Source organism: Anser brachyrhynchus (genome assembly GCF_964034855.1).
Source record: "Anser brachyrhynchus genome assembly, chromosome: Z".
In the NCBI taxonomy this organism is placed as follows: Eukaryota; Metazoa; Chordata; class Aves; order Anseriformes; family Anatidae; genus Anser; species Anser brachyrhynchus.
In genome coordinates, this window is record NC_137697.1 from 43,385,366 (window position 1) to 43,404,341 (window position 18,976).

General features: G+C 37.5%; 1 protein-coding gene across 10 annotated transcripts in view; it reads right to left on the bottom strand.

The window, feature by feature from the left end:
* Nucleotides 1–18,976, bottom strand: part of ROR2 (receptor tyrosine kinase like orphan receptor 2) — a 151,189-nt gene that overhangs the window by 52,266 nt on the left and 79,947 nt on the right. Inside the window, exons 1-2 of one of the 10 annotated variants that reach the window (XM_080575108.1) lie at nt 12,070–17,456; nt 3,692–11,277 (exon numbers count right to left, since the gene is read on the bottom strand). The exons of 2 other annotated variants lie outside the window; for them this stretch is intronic. Coding sequence is in view for 1 of the 8 variants with exons in the window: in XM_080575105.1 (XP_080431231.1) it covers nt 2,139–2,148 (10 nt within the window). In the remaining 7 variants the exon portion in view is untranslated. 7 more of the 10 variants (XM_080575107.1, XM_080575109.1, XM_080575106.1 and 4 more) reach the window with 7 other exon arrangements.

The following is an 18,976-nucleotide window of genomic DNA, read 5'->3' on the forward strand; positions in this document are numbered from 1 at the left end:
AATTTCCACACAGAGTTACAATGGTCTTCCAAAACAGAAATATATATAAGATGCAGTTTATCTTCCCAGTCATCAACCAGGCACCTCACCTACTACTATGAAGTCAGTATGAGAAGAACAAAATCAGATAAGCCATTTAAAATAATATTACCAGGGGTTTAAACACAGACTTCAAAGAATACTTTGATTTATTTTAATGCCTGTTAATGTATATTTTACATTTAATCACAGCTGCATTTTCAATTGAACTGTCAATCTTTTATTACACAACCCTCATTTTTTAGTTTAGCTGTTAAATAACTTTGATTCTTTCTCCTAGAACTCATATTTGCTACTTAAAATGAGAATTCAGAAACATTAGTGAGATATACTGGAGATAAAGATTTATTCAGATTTTGTTCACATCAGAACCCTCATTAACACCTGCTGCAGCATTACAGTAAAACAAACAGCAGCCATGGATGAGAAGATGCTTATTTTAAGTCACCATGTTCAGCATGCAACAAAGTTCCAGAGATGATAAACTTTGGGCTAAAAATTATTCTACTGATTTACAGCCAAAATAGTTTTAAATAAAGTTAAGACAAAATTCATCTGCTCTTATTTTATAATACAGGCTGGGGATCATTATGGGATCTCAGCCTGCACCAAGGAATATTCAGATCCCATTTTCAATTCTTAGCACTTTCTGCAAAGTCCTGGCCAAGTCACCTTAGGCAAGAATGCTAAAAGTGTTTGATGCCAAAAGATGGAGACAGATGTCTACCAGGATTTTCAAAAGTATGTGGGCACCCAGATCTCATGTCTGCAGTAAATATCCCTTAAGCTTTTGTACCTCAGTTGCCCAGAGGCTGAGGGGAGTAAAGGTTAGTTCCCTGGTGTGGTAACTGGTGCAGCTGTATGAGTTTTTGAATCAGCACAAGAGATGGAGCAGCCCAGAATCAAGAAGCTGGGGCAGAGAAAACGCAAGATAGAGCTTTTTGATGGCTGTGATGATATACACCACATTCAACTGATCACAGAATTCCAGATTTCAACCATATTTCTGCACCCCATAGCAGAGGTAGTCTAGCCACTACAGAGGATTACATTTGCTCCTAGTAAAGACAGGCAAGAAATAATTTGTTTCTAAGTAATGCTTTATGATGTAATTATGCCAATAAAACTGTTCTGAAAGTTTAACAAATAAGAATGAACTCAATACTATTTACAACATAAAATGTTTGAGACTTTTTAAACCACATACTCATTTCAATGTCATTTCTAATTTAGCAACAATGGAATTAAATCCACTAGCTATCACAAGCATAGCTTTTCTGTACGATATGTTGAGCAGTCAAAGTCAATATATGAAGGAGTATATAAACATCTTGAACCATGGAAAAAAAGTCATTCTGGGTTTCATAACAAACAGTCTTTGTTGCTAAAGTATTATGGAAGGGGGAAAAAAAAAAAGCAAGCAATTGTGGATACATTCCAAAGCTCTTCACCACCTCAGCTGTAAAATCACAGTTTAAACACAACCAAAAGAGGCTCTGAACACACCTGCAGTAGCTCAAAGAACACCAAGCAACATGATAATTATCCATGGCATTATTACATGATTGATTATTTTACTGCTTCTGGCTGTGAAAACAAAATAGCCTCAACCAAAAGGTTGAAAATAATCATGATTTATGAGTATAACACTCCATCAACCGGGAGAAACAACAATTTTCACAGGGCTGTGTTTTTTTCTGAAAAATAATTTAGAATCCAAAAATACCAGTCCTGTTTGCAGCCTTAGGCTGAAATCTCTAAGACTCCAATTCAGAAAAACACTCTTAGTGAGGTAGAATACTTGAAAATAGATTTATTTCTAAGCACTTTCAAATACGTTCCTATGTTTGAAACAAAACAACAACGTTAATCTCCCTCAATCTAGGTGGTAATATAAAAACCAAACAGATCAAACAGCATAATAAATATAGTAGAAGCTGCTGTTACATATCCTAATGGTTATTCTCACTTGGTTGACAACTACAGGCAGTGTAACCACTGTAAGAAAGATTTTTATCCTTAGAACTTTTTTTAATTTTCACTTTATATTTCAAAATCAGAAATTAATTTTCACATTATATTTCAAAATCAGAAATTACACAGCCTCATAAGATATGTCTGTAACAGCCAGCCACTCAGCCCTCCAAAACACAGCAAGAGCAAACAACACACATAGATTGATCAGAGCATTTCTGTATTATAAAAGTACTTACAAGCAAGTAATAATCTCCACCTACCTGACAGAAGGGCACAGTGGAGACAAATGAATAATTAATTTTCAAGCTCAAGTGCCTGATATTAAACACTAATTTGAGAAACATGGGGACCCAAGTGAGAGGCCTGGTTTATCAATATTCCTAGAAACCAAGGCTGGCAAGTTACACAACAATAGGGCAATACTCATTCTTAAATAAAATCATTAAATACGTGCTCAAGTTCTTTCATATTACTGAGAATCAGTTTTTGAAAAGCCTCAAGCTGACAGAAAATCATGTTTCTGGCTATCTACAGCATTACCTAGCCTCTTGGGATTTGTCTTCACCAAGTCAAGATAGAAGGTGATTTCACAAAGCTGAACTAGCAATATGTAACATCAAATTCTGTATTCAAAGATCAGCAGCTGCTCATTAGTCAGTATTATTTCTGCTATAGGTTTTGCTCAAGAACAGTTGGCATAAGGTTAAATAAAACAGCTTCAATTCTCAGAGGGGACAAACCTTTTTAACACAAAGCATCTTGGTTTCTAATTCAAGCACTTAAAACTCTTAGTTTTCTTCTGAAAGCCTTCATATATTGAATTATGATCTCTATGTGAAAAATTCCTCGCTTCTGCTTCCTCTCAGTTCAGCTTGTACTAATGACTGTGGAGCAAGTAAGGAAGTAGCAGAATCACTGTAAAAGTGCCTTGGCCAGACACGTCACCAGTGAGCACTCCAAGTACTTGTGATCAAAGATTGTCGGTGGCTAAACAGCATCATGTGTGTGCCCATATGTCACATTTGCATTTATGCAGGATATGGAGAACAAACACCAGGGATCCCAGGATGTAAAGGAAACTAACACCTTGTCTGTATTTTAACTTCTGAAAAAATGTAATCTAGCTACTTGAAGTTTGAAACCTTATTACCTTAAAGTTTGTACCTTATTGATTTGTTCTAGGTTTTTCCAAGTTTTCATGGAATTGAGTTATTTACTTAAATAATAATAATAATGTATAAATACTATTTATATTTCTTCATTTGACAGGCAATATCTAAAACCATGTTTTGTTAACATTATGCTTATCGAGTCTAGACAGGAAAAGTCTTTTTCTTCCTACTGCAGAATCTATTTGATCCCTTGGATTACAACTGAATGCATACAGTGAAGTCATAATGGTTTTCTGCTCTAAAAGAGACTCCCATTTTTCTTCCTCATGTTGTTTAAGTTGCCTTCACTTTTACAGGAAAAAAAAATAGCTCAGCTGCGTAAATGGACTTTGATAAATTGCTCTTTGTTATTTGCTTTTAATTAACAGATCCAAGTAACACTTTTCTGCATGAAAAGAGATGGGATATTGTTTGCTTATGCTCTTCTCAAAAACAATAATAAGAAAAGAGTAGCACCCTGAGGTGGAAAACAGAATGAACAGAGTACTTCCAGATATACTTACTTCCAGTTTCCAGTGGGTGGACAGCTCATGAATCAAGTGAGAACCTAGTCACAGTCCCACAGATTCAAGCCAACAAAGCCACTTCCAAACAGTGTGATGATGCCTTGGAGCTCCCTTCTGCCGTGCCTGCCTACACACACCGAGCAAGGAGCAGCTTCTCTAACCCAGCAGTGTAGAGGAGAGCCTGGGCATGCACTCACTAGCAGGCGCTTCAAAGCGCTTGGCAGTTTCCACCTAACTGCCACATTTTTCCCCAAGCCAGGCAGGGATTTCCTGAGCTCCCACTATCATTCCTCATTACACAGTTAATGATTGCAACTGATGCTAATCACAAGATCAACATTAATCATTTTATTATGATTCCATTTCAGCAGCGGCATGCATGGCTGCCACACTACCATGTTAATGAGTCCTGAAAGAAACAATTGTATAAAGTGCAACTGGTTTTAAAAGCTGTGCCTTCCCACTGAAGAGCTCTGACTCTTGAACGTATAAATTCCCGTTTTACAAACTAAAATATTTTCTACTTTATTGTTGCTGTGATGGCAGAACTAACATAATTTCTCGTTCATCACATGGGTCAGATTTGCTTCTACATTATCAAAAAACAAAACAAAGCAAATGAAAAAAAAAAAACCTGTGCCAATGAAACACATGTTTCCAGGACATATAAGCTAGAAACAACACACTCAACCTTATTTTAGATAGCAAGGTTCAGTCATTGCACTGAGCCTTGACCTCAGAGTCTTACTTATATGTTGAACAAATCTTGTCTGGAAATCACACACAGCCACATTTAAGATTTTATTTCTCTTAGACTCTTATTTTTAACAAATGTAACAGCAAGCTCATGTCTGTGAATGAACTATCATAAAAGGGAGTGGAACAAGCTGTGTGGAACCAACAATATTTAATGTTGGAAAATTGAATTGTTCCCCTCTTAAGGTGCACAAAAAAAGTGCACAAAAGTAGGCAGCTACTCCAAGCAACTGCCAAACATGCTAGACATTATCCCTAACACTTCTGAGCCATGATGCAGATGCCTTAGCTTTGGAATTGAAAAAGACCATATTTTAAGGAAGAAGAATATTCTTCAGAGTATGAATTAAAATTGAGGCATACAAATATTTTATTTTCATGCATTTTATTATATTTCAACATTTCAAAATATACATAGCAGGTACTCTGCACAGATCTGACTGTTACTTTTACACTTGATTCATTCCCCTGCAACCATTGTTTACTTAATCAAAGTGGACAGCTGTGGTTTTCATTATCCTTAAGCAAATATTTGCACAGGTATTACTTACTTGTATTATACATTACCAAAATCTTGCAAGCAAAAGCCAATCATGCCAATCCAAATGTCTTCATGTATGAACTTTTTGTAACAAACGTGAGCAATTGCCAAATAAATTGTTCAAAGCATACAAGCAGTTGACTTCCTTCATGTTAATTATCATCAGCTTTAAAAATGTTTTAGTTCCAAAATATAGAAAAAGTTTGCTAGCTGTAATAAGCAAGAGCACATGCTAGAACGAGACTACAACTGTATATACAACAATTAAAGCTGCCACTGTAGCAGAGCATAACATTAACAAACAGTGTGAGTTTAGGTACTAGTAGGAAATCTAAGACCTCTGTTGTCGAAAGATTCTGTTGAAGCTTTAATGGAATTGTCTTGTGTGATGTACATGGAAGCAATGTATGCATAGTTGGTACCTACTGCACAGTGGAAAGATAGAACTTTGATAAGCTTAAAGAGCTACATTCTAATGGCAAGTTTTCCTGTTTATTATAAACACTGGATTTATCCTAAAATACTGACTGGGTGTATTGGGTTTACATGGCAAGATTTTGGCAGCAGGGGGGCTGCAGGAGTAGCCTTTGTGAGAAGAGCCCAGCAGCTGGCCCATGTTAGACAAGAGGCTCCAAAAGGGACCTGCCACTTGCCAAAGCCGAGCCAGTGAATGACACTGGCTGTTCCGTTGTGACAGCAGATTTAAGAAGGGAAAAATCTGCTGTGCAGCAGCAGTTGGAGAGAGGAGTAAGAAAATGGGAGAGAACCAGCCCTGCAGCCCCCAGGCCAGTGCGGCAGGAGGTGCTCCAGGCAGGCAGCAGCAGTTCCCCTGCGGCCTGTGCAGGGAGAGGCCCCTGGTGGAGCAGGCTGTCCCCCTGCAGCCCATGGGTCCCACACGGAGCAGATCTCCACGCTGCAGCCCCCCCGTGGAGGAGCCCCCGCTGGAGCAGGTGGATGTGGCCTGGAGGAGGCTGCGGGCCATGGAGAGCCCCCGCAGGAGCAGGCCCCGGGCCGGAGCTGCAGCCCGTGGAGAGGAGCCCACGCAGGAGCAGGGGGTCTGGGGGGAGCTGCCGCCCACCCGTGGGGGACCCGTGCTGGAGCAGTTTGCTCCTGGGGGATGGATGGACCCCGTGGTACGGAGCCGTGTGGGAGCAGGTCTTGAAGAGCTGCTGCCTGCGGGCAGCCCCCGCAGGCTCAGCTCGGGAAGGACGGCATCCCGTGGGAGGGACCCCACGGGGAGCAGGGGCAGGGAGGGACCGTGAGGGAGCGGCGGAGACTGAAGAGCCGTCAGGGACTGACCGCAGCCACCATTCCCCATTCCCTTATGCTGCTCGGCAGGAGGAGATATGAGAGGGTGGATGGGGGAGGGGAGGGAGTAATTTACTTCTCACTGCTCTAGTCTGTTAGTAATACACAATAATTTACATTGATCTCCCTACCCTGAATTTGTTTTGCCCATGACAGTAACTGGCAAGGGATCTCCCTGTCCTTACCCCAACCCATGAGCCTTTTTTCATCATATTTTCTCCTCCTGTTCCTTTGAGAAGTGGCAGTGAGAGTGGTGTGGTGAAGCTTAGCTGTCCATCAGTGTGAAACCAGCATACTGAGTTTCAACAGGTATTAAAAAGGAGTAGAATCAAGCCTCTTCATCTTCATTCACACAGACCATCCACTTTCTCTGCATTGTGAATTTCCCAGGTATGGCTCATATTGAGCCCACCACATAATTAGCAGCTCTTGCTGCACTACTGCACAGGCCAAATCCAGAGAGCAAACGGCCACAAACTGAGAAGACAGCCATTCAAGGTCAGTATGCACAGATCAGGGGCTCAGTCAAGATCAAAAGGAGCCATGATGTGGTGGAGTGGTAATTGCATGCCTGGTCAAGCAGGGTGGAACAGGGAAACCCACAATGGTCCAATATAGTTGACAGGCAGAATGAATTCAAAGCCAAGTGCACTTCTCAGACGTTCGGTCATTTTGTCGCACACACTAGACAAAGATACTGTGATGCCAACAGTTTGTTTCCCAACAAAACACGTGGAATTCCTGTTACAAAATAAGACCATCTGTTTGAGTTTAACCTGTCAAAACTCCACTGAAATAGAAACAGTTATCTGATTGTTATCTGGGTACTCGGTCTCATTTCTAGTTAATGAAGTTTGCATGACAAAAGACTACCATAAGTATTAGCAGCAAGTAGCTAGCTTTGCTAACAGTCACAGAGATGCCAGCAATAAAGTGGTCAGAGGTGACTTACTATACATAAGACCAGGAAGGTTTAGTATATCTGCCACCAGTTTCAATAAAAGAAGGTGGGTTTTTTGCTACTACTATTAGGCATGAATTGTTCAGACTTATCTATTTAAAATGTTTGTTAGTGTTTCCTCCTCACTTTTAGGGTGTATGTGAGAATCTACATCTTTCTATAACAATATTCAACAACAGACTTTTTTTTTTTTTTTAAATCATGACAGAAGTACCTGCGTTAGGTAGCTGTTACTGTAGTACTAAAGGTATTGGAGCTTATTTTTTCTGACATCTACTTTGGATGTTTTGGGAAAATACTCGGAAAATTCTGTTGAAAGCATCAAGCAATAAGTTTACCACAACCTAACTGTGAGCTGTGTCCTGTGGAAATGAAGAAATGCGTCTTTGAAAAGACTAGCGTAATTATTTGAATGTACTGCACTTTCTACCACTAGACATCAAATTAAGAAAACACTGGGAAAAGCTCCTCTGGATCCTCCACTAAGGCCATTACTTGCTGCCTCTTAAGTTTTCTACAAAGCAGCAAACATGAAAGAGACATGGTGATTTACAGTCCAGCTCTATGAATGTAGATAAGATCTGGTCAAAGATCTATCGCAAAACAAAGAACTCTGTATTACTCTTGGAATGGCTTCTCAAATATTTAAAACTACTATGACCCAGAAAGCCAACCAGTGGATATATTGCCCTTGACCCTGTCATTCTGGGTTAGTCTGTTTTTCTTTGCTCTGTCTCTGTATTCTGTTTTGTATATATTAATCTGAAATACCTAGCCTCACTTGTTTGATAAAGTAAGCACTGTACAGATAATAGGTTATTAAGTGCTCTGCTCAGTTACCTGACTGTCCATTAGGATCTCCTGCTTATGCAATACGGAAGAGCTAGTATGACTTTTCAGAAGAAACTATCATTATAAAGCCTATTACGATGCCTCCTAGGAAAGTCATACCTGAAACACATTCTAAGAGTTTTCAGTTTATCTATTAAATGAAAAAAATATATTATTTGCATTTTCTCCTATGACACTCCCATACTAGGAAAATATGGATATTTTATTCTTAAAAAAAAAAAACTCTGTATATATTTAAACGCAGCTATCTCCAATAAAACTAAAACACAGCAAAACAGATATTGCAGGAAATCTTAGTCATAACACAGGGTAAATGAACTCTACTTTCTTCTTGTTCTTGCCACACCGACGCAACATATACTGGACTTCCTAACAGAGAAGTGATCATAAATTTGAACATACAAACATGATATATCTATGTAAATACAGTAAATGAACAGAAAAAAAAATCATATATATACATATCCAGGAATCAAATCTGGTTGCACTACTTATACATCTTTCTTTTTCTTCTTTCCTCTTCCACACGAAAATAACTACAAAAAAATAAAAATAAAAAAATAAAAAATATCCAAGTTTTCCCTTCAAAACCTGTAAAGGATTCCAAATTTCACAGCTCATGTAGAATTCAAAAAAGCAGTCAGAGTTAAGTATGTAGCACTGCAATTCTTTCATGTTCACAACTGCTAATAAGAGTTTGAGAAAAGGAACAAAAGCAGAATGAGTCCATAACTGGCATAAATGCCCATGGTAAAAGTAAACTAAATAATAATGACAAATAAGAAGATTTTACAAAAGCCAGCTTTGAGAAATGCCTATCGCTACCACGGCACAGCAACTCAACTTTTAGTGGTCACAGAAGGATTGAATTCACTTATTGCAATCCGGCTCCACTGCTTTACCAATTACTTTTCATGAGACAAAGGCACCGCGAACATTCAGTCACTTGGATTGGCAGGACTTTGTGAAACTACTCCACAGAAGAGGCCACATATATACCGTATTGTGTTACTGTAACAGGACTTTTAAGCAGATTTGAAGTGACCTTGTCGGCTTAAGTCATAAAATGGTAATACTCAATGGGCTAAAAATTTATGGTAAAATTTGACTTGATCAATTGCCCCGTGCTGCTCTAGTTAGCACACAAGGCTTTACCACCTTTTGATTTATTGCATTCTGATTGCTATACTTTTTTTTTTTTTTAGGAGATTTAGAATGGTGCTATTAATAGAGCTCCAGTACAACTACAAGCAAGTCAGTAACTAAGTACTTACATATGCATTTTCCTTTTCAGTGCGAGCATATCAACTACAATTAAGATATTAGCTATGTTAGTATAAGATCCAGCTATGTCAGTTCACTACAAAAGTGTGGATAATGAGGTATATTGAGTAAAATCATTACAGGATACAAGGATGATTGAATTTCTGTAGTTTTCTTGTATTGCAGTGATTAATCATTCGAAAGACGCTGCTTAGGTGCAGTTATGCTGTAGACAGAATAAAAAATAAGGTGAAATCAATATGTACACTAGTTTCCTCTTCAGAATTTCTAGCTAAGGTTAGTGGAAGTATGAACCCAGGTTGGCAAACAACCACAGGAACAAAGATTGTAGTTATACATCCCACTTCAGTCAATTAGAACATAAAAGGGACTGACCAAAATTTAGAGGAGGATATCTGCGGACTAAACTATAATTTAATACTAATAGCAACAGAATTATTCTGTTCACATTACTTTAATCTTTTTGTGTTATTAAACACTGTAATTTTCTGAGTGTTTCTGATATTTTAGCTATGGGAAATCTTTTCAAGAGTAGAAGTTGTACATAACAGAACTGAAGATGATGACAGGACTTGAGGATAGAAACAAATATGTTTTTGTTAATAATTCATTTGTTAATTCTCTGCTATATGCTGTGCAACAGGCCAACAGAAGCATTCCTTTAGGATGGAAGAAGAAAGTCTTGTGTTAGTTGTACAAGTTAGATGTCCTTTGAACTCCAAAATAGCTTTTAAAAAATCATATTCACCTAGAAAATAATGCACTCTAATGTAAGTTTCTTTCAGACTTCAAGATTTTCAAAGATAAGACAACTCTGGAAAAGCATTAGTATTTATGGTGTCTCTGGAATACTATATGCCTTAAGTTATTAAAACATAATCATTTACAAATCCCAGGCATTTGAAAATGTGCTTTTTGATTATTAGATTAGCAGAAATATGTTACTACACCTAAGAGTGTGTTTAATTTTTTGCCACATTCCGCCCCCCCCCCCCCCTTTTTTTTTTTAATTTTCCTCACGGGGAGTGGGACTGGCATTAACTAGAGTCCATCCATTCACCTCCAGCTGAAGCTTGTCAAGAAACCTGATTTAGTAATTTTTCTTATTCTTCCACCTCACTTTTTTAGGTCTAGATTTAAATTCAGATAATCAAAGTCATAGAATCATAGAATCATAGAATACCCCGAGTTGGAAGGGACCCATAAGGATCATCAAGTCCAACTCCTGGCACCGCACAGGTCTGCCCAAAAGTTTAGACCATGTGACTAAGTGCACAGTCCAAACGCTTCTTAAATTCAGACAGGCTTGGTGCAGTGACTACTTCACTGGGGAGCCTGTTCCAGTGTACGACCAAAAGTGACTTACCTCCTGTTTGTACCTGTGATCCCCTAGCTATGGGGGACACAGCTGTGGAGGTTATTAGACATTATTTTTATTATGCATAGAAATATTAAAGAAATTCTGATAGCCAAAATAATTCCCCTGATTGGCTCCTTAGATGGTGCCATACAAACACACACATTAGGTATCATTTTTGAGTAAAGGGGGGGAAGTGTATAAGCCAGACTGAGCAATGGAAAAAAAAAAATAATAATAATAATTAAAAAACAATAAAAATCTTCAAATTGAGTTGAATGTGCAGTCTGAATCCCAGAGGCAAATGAAAAGGAAGTCTGAAGTGACAAAGCCACTACCCTTTCGTGTATGAGCGGTGGCAGGGCAGGTATACTGCAGGCATACCTTTTGGTACCTTTCACTGTTGCTGCCTGGAGTAGCACTTGCCCTAGGAAGCCTGCAGAAAGTTTCCCAAGGACAGAAGTAATGGTGATAAATTGTACTGGCCAGCTTTGCCTTTTCCATGGGTATGGTAAAGCTTGATGCTGTTGGGAATCAAGTAGCAGAAGGGGACATTACCATCACATGACCATTTCTTATGCAAAGGATCCCTGAAGTTGCTACTTAACATCCAAAACTATTTTCAAAGTCTCTGATACCCTTGGAATTAATAGAGCCATTAATCAACTAATTTTCTTCCTGTTTCCATTTTTTCCCACTTATCTGTTCGTTTCCTAGAAGGCTGCATGCTTAGGTGACAGTCCTTACACCTGCAAAGAGGGGTGGACTGCTTATCCATAGTCTTGGTGTGAAAAATGTTGCTATTGTATGGCAATAAACGAAGTGAAGGTTCGGCAGTCTAATCAAAATATGTAGCTTTAAATAAAGAGGAAGAAATGAACTCACAGAGATCATTATTGTATTTCAAAATGAGCAGCTAAGAGCCACACCCTGCTTTACTTCTGTATCTTCACTGGGCACATAGCACAGTGTCTCGGTAGCTTGGGATTGCTTGCGTAGTCGTATTCTCAGATTAACTGACAGTAGAGACTTCAGTGTTTCTGTAAATATTCTGGACAAGAGCCATAAAATATGAATGATTCTCTGTTTAAAACTTTCCCTGAACCAGGATACATTTCACCTTGTTACAGTCAGTCTCCCCCTTTCTCTTTCCCTCCATCTTTCCCTCTCTCCCAAACTCCCTTGCCCAAAGGAAAGCTCTTAACTTTCCCCATGTTTTCACTTAAACAATTTAAGCCAAAAGACTTGCACTAACCCTAGTGAAAAGTTTTACATTTTCTCACTTTACTTTAGGTCTTTAAACGTTACATTCTCACCAAAATTGACCAAATATCTGAGATGTTGGTTAAGCCATTTTCCACTGTGGATCACTGAAGTTACAGGTGCATGGTTACTTGAGGATAGAGGGGAGAACTCAGCTGCTTCCAATTAAGTACTTAACCGTGGGGATTTAAGGGCTCAGATTTGAGGACCCTACATCTCCTCAGCTAGCTAAGCCCAAGGAAAAATTAACTTTTTAGATTATGATCTAGTAAGAACACTTCTGATGCATCTAGCTTTTACTACTAAACTAACTCTTAAGTCATAACATGTGAAGAAATAGATTTTAATTAATGTATTTTGCTCCTCTATTCTTCTTATTTCTTAGTTTTATCCAGGCAAAAGATGGTTATGACCAGTCTTCTCTAAAATAGTGACTCATCACTCATAATGCAGCAGAACACTGTGCTCTGTTTACAGCACTGCATAGCTAAATGTATTTTGTGGATTTTTTCTGCCAGATGTTGCCCTATTCAAAATTTGTACACAGCAAAAGAAACATAACAGTGAAGTCCTGCCTTTTGGCAGAATGACAAAATAGACAGACATTAAATGTCGGCTTTCTAGAGTTTACATCACTCACACCCCTCAGTCTACAAGGACCTACAAATTACAGCTGTTGAAGTTTTTGCATAACCTAAACTTTCAGCTCTAGAGAACCCTTACTTGTCTACATTTATTTATATTCTTGGTAATGGAGTGGTTCATTATTTATACTAGCTGTTTAAACAGTAACAGGGTTGTTTTAGGAATTGTGCATTTATGCAGAGATGGGCTATACATTTTACGTATCTGAAGAAAATCAAGTTTCACCAACCCTACTAAGTTGACTTAAATATGTAGAATCATAACAGTAAAATATTCTTCCCTAAAATCTTTTGGAATAATTTTAGCAAGCAAGCAATGTAGATTAGGTTACTTCTCACATCTGCTAGTCATGTTGCTTGACTGTTAGGATTTAACTTTGTAAAATCCATAAACAGACATTGCTACGTTTTCAAGTCTCCTTTCATTTTTAAAAATGTGTAACTTTGCTCATGTGTAAACAACAGCTCTGGAGAAATGTGTTATGGAAGAGTTATTACCTACATACTAAACAATCTCCTAACTGAACTTAAACCAAGTCTGGCAGTCTGCAATTCTTCAAAAATAGAAATGGGTGACCCTTTGCAAATAGGGAGCCTTTTGATCTTGATATTCACAGTGTCCACAGAAGTAGCAGGAACTCTTGTATCTTTTATCTCTAGCCTTTTAAGTGCACTTTTTTTTTAGTTTGTTTTGTTTTGTTTTCTGTATCAAAAGATTTGAACGTTATTAGCAGGCAATTGAGCAACCCACAGTCCATATTATACTGCAAAGGGCATGTTAGCATAGGTGGGAGTGTACTGTATGTGCATCAATATGTATGCAGTAAATCTTATTATAGATTTTTTTTTCTCTTTCCAGTTCCATTCCTCCAATACCCTTTAAGCAAATACCTCTTAAGATTCAAGTAATTTTTAGAATGCTAGTTCGAAAAGTTAATAAAATGGCATTCTGGATTCAACATTTCAGACCTTAAAAGACACTTACAGAAGCTAAGGAATTGATATTAAAACACTGGTAGTGACCATGTACCCAGCACAAAGGTGAGTGTTTATGACCTCAGTGAGATGGGATTTCCATTTCCTTTAATGAGCCAAGACATCAGACCTGCACTCTTAACTCACGCTTACAGAAGCTGCCCCTGGGACACTATATCTAGTTCTGTGGAAGCAAGGGAAAGTAGGTGTGGAAAATGGGGCTGGGGAGGGGGATTTAGAGAAAGACCTGCGTTACTCAACAAGACATTGATGATACCTGTGGTATGGCTGACCTTCTTCAGGACACTTTGGGAGAAAAGGTAGAGGAATAAAGCACACCAGTGAAGTTTCCCATTCAGAGTGACTAGATGCTCTCATAGCCCAGCTCTGGGTAAGCACTATGTGCATCTTTTGTTCTGAAGACTGAGCCCATCAACATCTCAGGTCACTGCAAAACACTGATTTTCAATTTACTGTGTCTGGAATAACGGCTTGTGTTTGTGGAACAGATTGTTTTTCACAAACGTTTGGATTTTGAGTTTTATACGATGGCATAAACGTGTTGCCCTGTCTTCCCTATCATCACATTTAATACTGAAAATAACAGTAAAACCAAGGTGCCATCTATACCAGAAATGATACACAGTATTTGGAATATTCAAAATGATTTTATTTACTGCTATCATTCATTGCTTGTTCATGTAAGGAAGCAGACACATCTCAGACCTACAGCACCTATGGGTCATGAAGTTAATATTCTGTCTTAGCTTCTGCCTGTTTGTAAGGAAGACTGTAGTGCTTAGCCCAAGGCTGTCAAAACATGCAAATCTCTTGATTGCCAGTTGGTGAGTGAGGAAGGGCACATTTGCCATCTGTAAGGTGCACATCTGGCTGATCAGGCAAGCCCCTTGCTGAGTAGCATGTGCTGCAACTTCACTTTAGCAAGCCAAACCAACAAAAACACACCAACCACAACAACAAAAAGGGGAGAACTTACTTATGAAATTGAATAAAAAGCAAGGCAAAAAAAGGCAAAATAGATGCAAGTAGACCTCAGGAAGTCTGAAGAAGTCTTCAGAAGGGAATGGGGAGCAGAGATACAGAGGGACTGCAGGATAATAGGAAAAAGCCTTAGAGAGTGGTAGAGGGAGAAGAGATTCCAGCAGAGAGAAAGCAGGAAGCCAGCTGCAAAGGAAATTCTCAGCAGAGCATCTACCCACTTCACAGAATCACAGAAGGGTTGAGGTTGGAAGGGACCATCATCTAGTCCAACCACCCTGCCAAGCAGAGTCAACTAGAGCACATTGCACTTGTCTAGTATAACCATAACCTCCTTTAACTGTAACACCTAAGCATCTAGTTTTGACCTCCGTGGTGTAAACTACTCAAACCTCACTCTCACAGATCAGAAGAGTAAAGGTTAAAAGGCAACCTAGTGTCTTGGAAAGGTCTTAAGAAGATCTGTGAAAAAAGTCAAGAAGGAAATAATCTGTGACATCTGAAATACAGTTTGGTGGTCCCAAATAGAAAGCCCTGGAAGAGTGAGTTATCTAGCATCAAGTGCACAACTACTTTGCTCAGGGATATTATTAATTTGAAATGCTACTTTGTCTTTGTTGGTTTTTTCATCTCAAGCTCAAAAGACTGAGTCTCCAGGAATAATAGCAATGACTTTATTTTTAGAAGAAAACATTAATAGCTTAATTTGTAGGCAGTAATGAAATATGTTTGCATAAAATCCTTTTTAACTACAAGAATAATTAATTGTTGGATGGGTAATCCTGTTCCCAGAGGTTTTCAATTTATTAATTAATATCTGGAAAAAGCAATTAGTTGCAACTTGTCATTTGCTGCAAAGTGGCTAACCAAGCTAAGTCATTTAATTAAACATTAGTTTTGAAAGTACAGCTTGCTACTTAATTCTAGAAAGTCATTCAACCTTCTGGATGACATGTAAGGAAACATAAGCATACCTAAATCTTCTCCAATCACTCTTTCTGAGAGCAGTCTGACAGCAACGGAGCAAAACCAGAGGAAGCACACATGGTTTATATCTGACCTCTTAGCCTTTTTCATAAGGAAATGGAATCTGTACATACAACAATTTATGCCCTAATCAAAATGCTTGCCCCAACATCAAGCAGGGCTTTAGCTATACAAGTTTATAAGGCCTGCACAACCCAAATATTCTGCAGTCAGAACAATGGAGCTCCTGATGTTACAGAAAATGAAAATATAACTTTGGATAAAATACCTACACATGTAGTCATGATTGTTCATCCTCTTGTTTATACCATGCAGCTAAACAAAGTAAGTGCCAGCAGAGAGAAAGGATAGCTTAGAGGTTTTAAGGAAGCAAGAAATATTAATGTCTATCTATGATTTTTAGTGGCCTGTGCTTGCCACCTAACACACTGAGGTATCTAATAGATGCAAGAGTTGTGTGATTGATGTAAGAAATAGGATATTAAATATAGGCATTTACTCTTCTCCTAAAGTCAACTAATGCAGATAACTTACAGTACATGTACTAGCTTATGTGTGAAAAAGTACTACTGTCTCTCGTCATTCATTATAATAACCATATAGCCCAAATAGTTGTTTTGTTTTGAAAAACAGCTTTATAACAAGTTAGCAGTACATTTTAACCTGGTAGCAACATGCCTCAAAGCATTTTCTTTTATTAATATGGTTTCTCATTTTACAAAAATATATACTAGGGCTATTTGTATTCTACACAAAGCTAGAATGTAGGACTTGAAACAGAACACTCAACATGTAGGGTAAAATATGTACATTTCAATTCTGAATGAGGCACTAAATCAGCCAAAACTTGCTTCTGACAGACTAGTGATGAATTATAGGATTTTCAGTAATCCTCCAATAAACAAAGTGAATACTGTTCTTCATGCAGAAACTGCTGGTTAAATCACACACGACATAGATCTGGTATTCCTGCTGGAAAATATGACATTACCTTGATTGTCAGACAGCCTTCTAGAAACACTCAATTTTCCAGCTTGCCTCTGTGTAAGCACACAGTTTAAAAGAAAAATTATGTGATAGAAGTCATAAACATACAAAAACTCTACCTAGCAATGTAGACCTTAAAAGAGTTTTCTATGCTCATGATCAAGGGAGAAAAGTGCTTTCAAAAATATACTGTGAAGGAAGGAAGAAGGATTACACGAAGCTGGAATTATTTTGCAAAAGAAAACAAAGCCTGTCATCCCTCTCTAGCAGGCTGTAAAGATGTCTAATATTAAAGCCGGTTTGTCACCTGTGAGAAGCTGAGTTCTGCATGGTATTTAGAACAGGACCTGCCTTGCAAAGGTAAGCTCCCTATATGTTTGGCAGGGAGGCAGTACCACCTGCACATGGTAAAACACTTTTACTTGTGCACAAGATCGCATACTCCATGATGAAACATGTCTGTTTCAAACAAATTTGTGGAGAAAAAATGGATTGTATGTACCACTCTATGCTTGAAAGTGAAATTTTCCCAAGGCAGAAATCATTTGCAGAAGAATTTTGACTAAAACATACATTGTAACACTTGGACAAAAAGTTAACCTGTATAAATGGTAGATTGGCAGGACTAAATCAGCCCCCATCTGTCTGCTTCTGAAGTGAAAAACAAACAAACAAACAAAAAACTATGTTTAGTAAAGTAGGAAAATGTATCAACACTTTCTACCAAATTTCCTTTCTCAGAGAGCCAGATCTACCTAAGGATGGTGGAAAAATATTATAAATAAATAAATTGTTGGCTTGTGTATCTTTTTCTTTTTAGAGAGATTTTTCTTGCTAAATTACCCATTAGTATATGAAATGATGCTATCCTGTGCAAATATATATATAAATAAAATAAAATAATAATAATAATAATATATTATTATATATTATTAATATATTATATTATATTATAATTTTATATATAATTTATATAATAATAATTTATATAATATAATTATAATTATATTATAATATATTATATTATTAATATATTATTAATAATATATTATAATAATAATAATATAGAGTGCAAAAATATTCAGTAGTATTTAAAGTGTTAAGTGAAAGTCAAATCCCTGAAGAAGTAGATGCCAAAGTCAAAGCCACTAGAGCCAGAATATGTTGAAACGTTAAATCAGCTTTCGACAGACTATCCTGCAGGTGCATAGTGAATATTTGTTTCAATTCAAATTTCAACTTCTTCATTCAATGCTGAAAAACCAACTGGGATTTTAAAAGGCAGGAAACCCTATTTTCCTCTTACGGTCCATGAATAAAAATGAGGTGAGATGCTGAGGTCCAGTTTGAAAATCTTGAAGTCCATGGTAACTAGAAACCATCAGTTCAATTCACTACTATAGATAATATTGCATTTTCTAAGTCACCATGATACAAATTAAAAACATATTCTTGAAATGCTACATTCTCTTCCATACACATGTTAAAGAAATTTCATTTAAATATTTTTCCAAGGTTTGTTTTATGCACAAACAGCACAACCATGGGCAATAAATGATTATATTAACATTGCTTAAATGTCGTGAAAATGAGAAAATTTAATAAATACATATTAAACTACACTGCCGCTAAAATACATTGTACCAGTCAGCAGAAGAGGTGCCGGTAAAATACTTGAAACTTTTAATTGTCAGAGAACCAGTCTTTCCTTTACTGTTGTACAACAAAGAGAAAATTGAAAGCAGAAGTTTTACTGTTTTCAAATGTAGACTTATAAAGTTCAGATGCTTAAATATAGACAAAAGTATCTAAGTTCATTTAAATTCTTCTGTACCCTGATCTTCTTTGCCTAGAACCTGGAGGAAAAGACAGAATAGATACAGTCCTTGGAAACAACTTAACCCCTCTGCTAAAACCATTTCAGTTTTCTTTCATAGCACCAGGAAAGTCTTGATGCAGAGCAGAGATTACTTTTGTTGAGAAAGAGTGCAACAATTCATTTTCTTCTTTTGTTAAAAAATCAAAGTGATAGATTTAGAAGCTCTACAGATATGGTAGTATGACCCCAGCAGTAGGATTTGCTGGGGGGCACCATCCCTACACATTATCTGAACTTAAATAAATAAATAAACAATCTCCTTGAAGACAAATGTCCTCCCTTTCTCATGGCATATAAACAGTGTTTTCACTTTTGGTCTTTAAATAACAGTGTACTGTGTCTGTGCGGAAGCATACAGGGAACTCCCCTAAAAAGTAAAATATATCAAAAGAACAAAGGAGGCACTACCTTACCTCATCTAAGTCCACAGAATGTCATTTCTTTAAAGTTTTCACTTGGGAGCTTAGTAGCCCCTTTGATATAGAATCA